Here is a 6,878-nt window from a genome sequence, read left to right as displayed (position 1 = left end):
AGTATGTGCCAGGTACCATTCTAAATGTTTTCCATGTTGTTTTAATTTAATCTTAACCCAATGAAGTAGTGCTATCCTTATCCATATTTTACAAATGAGGAAACAAGCACAGTAAAATTAAGTACCTTGCCCAGTTCACAGAGCTAGTAAGTGAAGGGACTAGAATACTAACTCAGCTCAGGTGGTCTAGCTCCAGAGACCGTTCTCTTAACCACACTGCTACAGTTGCTGTGAAACATCGTTAAGGTGATGGGAGCCAAGATCAGAAAATCATACTTACCAGTTAAGCAATACTTGCGGGCAGTCAGAATCTATAGCTTTAATATTAACCACCTTCAAATTATTTCAAATAAGACCATATTTTAAATTGCTAACAGCAAATGTTTATTCATGGTTGAAGCCAAAAAGAATTTATAAATGCATTTTAATACCTTGCTGATAAAATAACATTCCACCTTTGCAACCTTGTAAGGAATACAGGAAGATATTGTAAAGGCTTTGATGTGTATATCTATTATAACCAGGTAATCAGAACACACATACACACATACACCACCACCTACTTTAGTGTTAACACCATACCAACTTTTCAGAAAGGCCATCTTGAAGCTCTACTGGATAGCTGAGTAAATAGCGTCCAAGGCTTAAAGACTGGGGAGAAGGGAAGAAAGGGATGGAAGAAGCAGCACACATTTCAAAGCCCACTTTTAAGCACACGACATTATGAATATTAAAAGAAAAAGGGGGAAGGCAATTCAGCATTTTCAGAGAGCGCATTTTGGCAATATTCAACGCATAAGAAGGCTGTGCTTGGGACCATCCACTCTCTCCAGCTTCTCAAAGTGTTTCCTGGCATTGCGAATGTTGATCAGAGTAGCTGCAGAAGGGATCGACGGATCTGACATAACCACCATCACGTACGTGTTTGATGTGAAGATGTCGATGAACGCAGCGAAGTTAGAATTCCTAACTTCCATGCTCTGGAAAGAAGCGGCCAATTTACTGCAGCTCAGCTTGAACTGCTTAATAATGTTGCTGATCTTCTCGAATCGGTGGACGTCACGCTGCTCTTTGCACTGGTAATGGGAAATGACCAAGAACGTCGCTCTCTCGAACAGCAGAACTTCATCGGCCTCAATAATCTGGGCAAAATTCCTGAGGTTCATCTCCAGCTGCTGAACATTGGGAATCAGCTGATAGACAATACTGGACCAGGCTTTGTAGAGCGTTTCATCCCAGATGGATGTTCGAAAACAGGCACACTCCAGCGGGCGAGACAAACGCCTCAGGTCTTCCTCTCGCTCTTTAAAAATCAGGTCACGCTGATCCTCCTGAACCAGATCCATTTTGTGCACCAGGCAGAAGATTTTGGCATCAGGAGAGTTCTGGAGGATGGCTTCCAGACACGACTGGTAATAATGCATGTCCTTTTCCAGTTCGCGGCTCTCCACGTCGAACACGTAAATCAGAACCTCGACATTACGGAAGATGTTGTCTCGCTGGCTGGTGAAGTAATTTTCCATGAAGGTGTCCTGACCGCCACAGTCCCACAGATTCAGCACCAGGTTGCCGAGAAATCGGACGTGGGAGTGCTCCACATCAATGGTGGCACCCAGGCGCCGGGTATCGCGAGCGATGTAATTGGCAAAGATAATGGACCTCATGCTGGTCTTCCCCGACCCGCTCTTCCCCATCAACAGCACCTTTTTCTTCATGGCTGTATTTGGCATCACCCGCCGGAGCTGCCGCGGACTGGGCCTCAGGGCGCGGCCTAACTGCAGCGCGGTCGGAGGGAGGGAGGGGCCGGGGGTTGCGGGGGGTCCGACAGCCGGGCCGTGCAGCTGTGCAGCCGGGGAAGCCGAAGGTGCGAGCTCGGGGCTGGGAAGGCGGCGACCGGTGAGTTCTTTCACGGGGGAGAGCGCCGTGGGATAGACGGTTGCAGGCGCTACGGAGAAACGCTCGCCTTCCGGAGAGAAGAGTCTCTGCGTCTCCGCTGCCACCCACTTCCGGCGGCGATCTCGCGAGAACCCGCTCTCTCGGCCGTGGCTGCCCAACGAGCTTTGATAAACCGCTGTTTTAATGAAACGCATCAGGGCCCACCCGAAAGAGAAAATGGAAGGTGAACCCAGGACTCTGGTGTTCTGTTCTCCTATTTAAACGGGGCTTACGGTTGCAAATTGTACGTGTGCGGGCAGTTGGGAGAATGCTGCCATCTCGTGGCCGTAAAAACCCCAGCGCACCACTACGCGCTTTAAGAGCGCGGTGTGCTGTTGCGTGGTTTTAGGCCTGAGCAGCAGACAGGGAAAAGCCGAAGAAGGCTTAACTTCTCCGCCCAGTTAGGCCTCCTCAGATTCCCTGGTTTACTCAGTACAAGGACAGGGGAGATAAAAACTGTACAGATGTTCAGAAGTAAGTGATTGCCCATTGCTACACAGCTGAATGGTAGTGAATCCCTCCCGGGAGATATCCTAACTCCCAGTTAGTGCTTTTTCCACTTGGAAGCAAGTTCCTTTCTTACACCTGCTTTCTCGGTAGTCTCAGACTTTGGGATTTATAATCAGAATTCCAAAGCTTGAGGAAACTCTAATATAGAACATTACTTACTCCTCACAATAACCCTATGAATAAATAACCTCATTTTCAAGTCAGTAAATCGAAGCTTACAGGGGTTAGGTAACTCTACGAAGTTACACGTCTATTACATAATGAAATGCAATTTATTTTTAAAATATAAATTGTATATATTTAAGGTGTCCATCATGATTTGATATACACAGTGAAATGATTATGGTCAAGCTAACCTATCTTGTATAGTTAGCATTTTTGTGTGTGTATGTGGTGAGAGCACATGAAATCTACTCTCTTAGTAAATTTCCAGTATTCAATACAGTGTTAACTATAGTCATCATGTTGTAGGTTAGATCTCTAGACTTACTTATCCTGCATAACTGCAACTTTGTATCCTTTGACCATTATCTTCCCATTACCCTCACTTCCCCCTACCTGGTAATAACTATTCTCCTCTCTGCTACTATGTATTTGACTTTTTTTAGATTCTACAGATAAGTGAGATCATGCAAGGTTTTTCCTTTCTGTATCTGGCTTATTTCACTCAGGCTGATGCCTTCCAGTTTCATCCTTGTTGTTGCAAATGGTAGGATCCCCCTTTTAAAGGCTGAATAATATTTTGTTGTATATATAAACCTCCATTTCTGCTTTTTTTAATGTAAAAAAATTTCTTTTGATTTCTTTGTTTAAAACTTAACACATCTTCAGTTTTCTGAGCCAGTAAGAATGTTCTGTAACACCATATTCTACAAGTGGATATTGACATAAATTTTAGCTAAAATATATCAACAGAAGAATTCCTACTGTTCCTTAGAAAAGCTGAACATTTTTGGTCTTTAGCATTCAGTTTATTTAAATTCTTCTAGTACATATATTGGATTATGGTGATTTTTTTCCCCTTTTCCCCAGTGTTATTGAGATATACTTGACATATAATATTGTATTAGTTTTAGGTATACAATGTAATAATTTGATATATGTATATATTGCCAAATAATTACCACAATAAGCTTAGTTAACACCCAATCCCCTCACATAGTTACAATTTTTTTCTTGTGATAATAACTTTTAAGATCTACTCTCTTAGCAAGTTTCAAATATACAATACCGTATTGTTAACTATAGTCACCATGCTGTACATTACATGCCCAGAACTTATTTATCTTATGACTGGAAGTTTGTACCTTTTGACCACTTTCACCCATTTTTCCAACCTCCTCACACCCCACCTCTGGCAACTACCAATATGCATCTATGAGTTTGGTTTTTTTAGATTCCACATATAGATGAGATCATATAGGATTTGTCTTTCTGTGTCTGACTTATTTCACTTAGCATAATGCCTTCAAGGTCCATCCTTGTAGTTGCAAAAGGCAGGATTTCTTTCATTTTTATGGCTGAATTCCCTCTCCTCTCTCTCTGATATTTATTGATATATTAATATCAATCACATTTTCTTTATCCGTTCATCTATCAGTGGACACTTGGGTTGATTCCACATCTTGGCTATTGTAAGTAATCCTGCAATGAACATGAGGGTGCAGATATCTTTTTGAGATAGTGATTTCCTTTCCTTTGAATATATACCTAGAAGTGGGATCGCTGGGTCATATGGCAATTATATTTTCAATTTTTTTGAGGAACCTCCATACTGTTTTCCATAGTGGCTGCACCTACATTCCCATCAACAGTGTACAAGGGTTCCCTTTTCTCCACATCCTCACCAACATTTGGTATTTGTGGGGTTTTTTAAAAAAATTTTTATTGGAGTATAGTTGCTTTACAATGTTGTATTAGTTTCTACTGTACAGCAAAGTGAATCAGCTATATGTATACATATACCCCCTCTTTTTTTGGATTTCCTTCCCATTTAGGTCATCTATTTGTGTTTTGTGTTTTTTGGCTGTGTCGGGTCTTAGTTGCTTAGTTGCAGCACGCAGGATCTTTGATGAGGCATGAGGGATCTTTCATTGCGGCGTGCTGGTTTTCTCTTCTCTGGTTGTGGTGTGCGGGTTTTCTTTTCTCTAGTTGTGGTGTGTAGGTTTTTTCTCTCTCTAGCTGTGGTACTCGGACTCCAGAGCACGTGGGCTCTGTAGTTTGTGGCATGTGGGCTCTCTAGTTGAGGCATGCGGGCTCAGTAGTTGTGGCCTGTGGGCTTAGTTGCCCCGCGGCATGTGGAATCTTAGTTCCCCGACCAGGGATTGAACCCACGTCCCCTGCATTGGAAGGCAGATTCTTTACCACTGGGCCACCAGGGAAGTCCCTACTTGTTTTTTTTTTAATGATAGCCTTTGTGAGGTGATATCTTACTGTGGTTTTACCATGCATTTCTCTGATGATTAACGATGTTGAGTATCTTTTCATGTGCCTGTTGGCCATCTGTATGTCTTCGCTGGAAAAATGTCTATTCAGGTCTTCTGCCCATTTTTAAACTAGGTTGTTTGTTTTTTTGATGTTGAGTTGTATGAGCTGTTTATATATTTTGGATATTAACCCCTTATCTGTCATATCATTTGCAAATGTTTTCTCCCATTCAATAGGTTGTCTTTTTGTTTTGTTGATGGTTTCCTTTGCTGTGCAAAAGTTTTTGAGTATAATTAGGTTCCATTTGTTTATTTTTGCTTTTATTTCCTTTGCTTTAGGAGGTAGATCCAAAAAAATATTGCTGCAATTTATGTCAAAGAGTGTTCTGCCTATATTTTCTTTCTCTCTTTTTTAAAAAAATAATTTTATTTATTTATTTATTTTTGCCTGTGTTAGGTCTTCGTTGCTGTGCGCGGGCTTTCTCTAGTTGCAGTGAGCGGGGGCTACTCTTCGTTGTGGTGCGCGGGTTTCTCATTGTCGTGGCTTCTCTTGTTGCGGAGCACGGGCTCTAGGTGCGCAGGCTTCAGTAGTTGTGGCACGTGGGCTCAGTAGTTGTGGCTTGCGGGCTCTAGAGCTCAGGCTCAGTAGTTGTGGCGCACAGGCTAAGTTGCTCCGCGGCATGTGGGATCTTCTCGGGCCAGGGCTCGAACCTGTGTCCCTTGCATTGGCAGGCAGATTCTTAAGCCCCTGCCTATGTTTTCTTCTAGGAGTTTTATGGTTTCCAGTCTTGCATGTAGGTCTTTAGTCCAGTTTGAGTTTATTTTTGTATATCATGTAAGAGAATGTTCTATTTTCATTCTTTTACAAGTAGCTGTCCAGTTTTCCTAGCACCACTTATTGAATAGACTATCTTTTCTCTATTGTATATTCTTGCCTCCTTTGTCACAGATTAATTAACCATAGTGTGTGGGTTTATTTCTGGGCTCTCTTTTCTGTTCCATTGATCTATGTGTCTGTTTTTGGAAGCACAACTGATTTTTGTGTATAGATGTATAGATTTTGAATCCTGCAACTTTACTGAATTTATTAGTTCTAAGATTTTTGGGAGGGGGCAGTCTTTAGGGTTTTCTATGTATAGGATCATGTCACTGGCAAACAGTGAGAATCTTACTTCCCCCTTTCTGATTTGGATTCCTTTTATTCCTTTTTTTTTTTCTTTTGTATGATTGATATTTACAGTATTTGTAGTACTATGTTAAATAGAAGTGGCAAGAGTGGGCATCCTTGCCTTGTACCGAATCTTAGGAAAAAAGTTTTCAGTTTTTCCCCACTGATTATGATGTTAGCTGTGACTTTTCATAAATGGCCTTTATTATGTTGAGGAAATTTTCTTTTGTACCTATTTTGTTGAGAATTTTTATCACAAATGGATGTTGAACATTGTCAAATGCTTCTTCTGTATCTATTGAGATGAACATATGATTTTTATGTTTCATTTTAATGTGGTGTATCACATTGATTAATTTGCATAAGTTAAAACAGCCTTGCATCCCAGGGATAAATCGAAATTGGTATAATCTTTTTGATGTGTTGTTAAATTTGGTTTGCTAGTATTTTATTGAGGATTTTTTCATCTATGTTCATCTGAGAGATTGGCCTCCAATTTTCTTTTCTTATGTTATCAAGGTGATGCTGGCTTCATAGAATGAGTTTGGAAGTATTCCCTTTACTTCCATTAAAAATATTTATTTATTTATTTATTTATTTGGCTGCACGGGGTCTTAGTTGTGGCATGTGGGATCTTAGTTGTGGCATGTGGGATCTTTTAGTTGCAGCATACGGGCTGTTAGATGCAGCATGAAGGATCTAGTTCCCTGATCAGGGATTGAACTGGGCCCCCTGCATTGGGAGCATGGAGTCTTAACCACTGGACCACCACAGAAGTCCCTTCTATTTTGGGGAAGATTTTAAGAAGGATTGATATTAATTCTTCTTTTAGTGTTTGG

General features: G+C 41.2%; 1 protein-coding gene across 1 annotated transcript; it reads right to left on the bottom strand.

Annotated features, from left to right (window-relative positions):
• Positions 1–360: 360 nt before the first annotated feature.
• RRAGA (Ras related GTP binding A) lies at positions 361–2,071 on the bottom strand. The gene has a single exon (XM_082468044.1). The coding sequence runs from the start codon at positions 1,728–1,730 to the stop codon at positions 789–791; it is 942 nt and encodes a 313-aa protein (XP_082324170.1). The 5' UTR covers positions 1,731–2,071; the 3' UTR covers positions 361–788.
• Between the last annotated feature and the right edge of the window lie 4,807 nt (positions 2,072–6,878).

This window comes from Balaenoptera physalus (genome assembly GCF_965194825.1).
Source record: "Balaenoptera physalus genome assembly, chromosome: 7".
Taxonomy (NCBI): Eukaryota; Metazoa; Chordata; class Mammalia; order Artiodactyla; family Balaenopteridae; genus Balaenoptera; species Balaenoptera physalus.
The sequence above is the reverse complement of the archived record's forward strand: the minus strand, read 5'-3'. Positions and strand labels throughout refer to the sequence as shown.

What these genes read in the sequence shown, in the direction of transcription:
- RRAGA (XM_082468044.1), bottom strand. Translation starts at nt 1,730, where the DNA reads ATGCCAAATACAGCCATGAAGAAAAAGGTGCTGTTGATGGGGAAGAGC.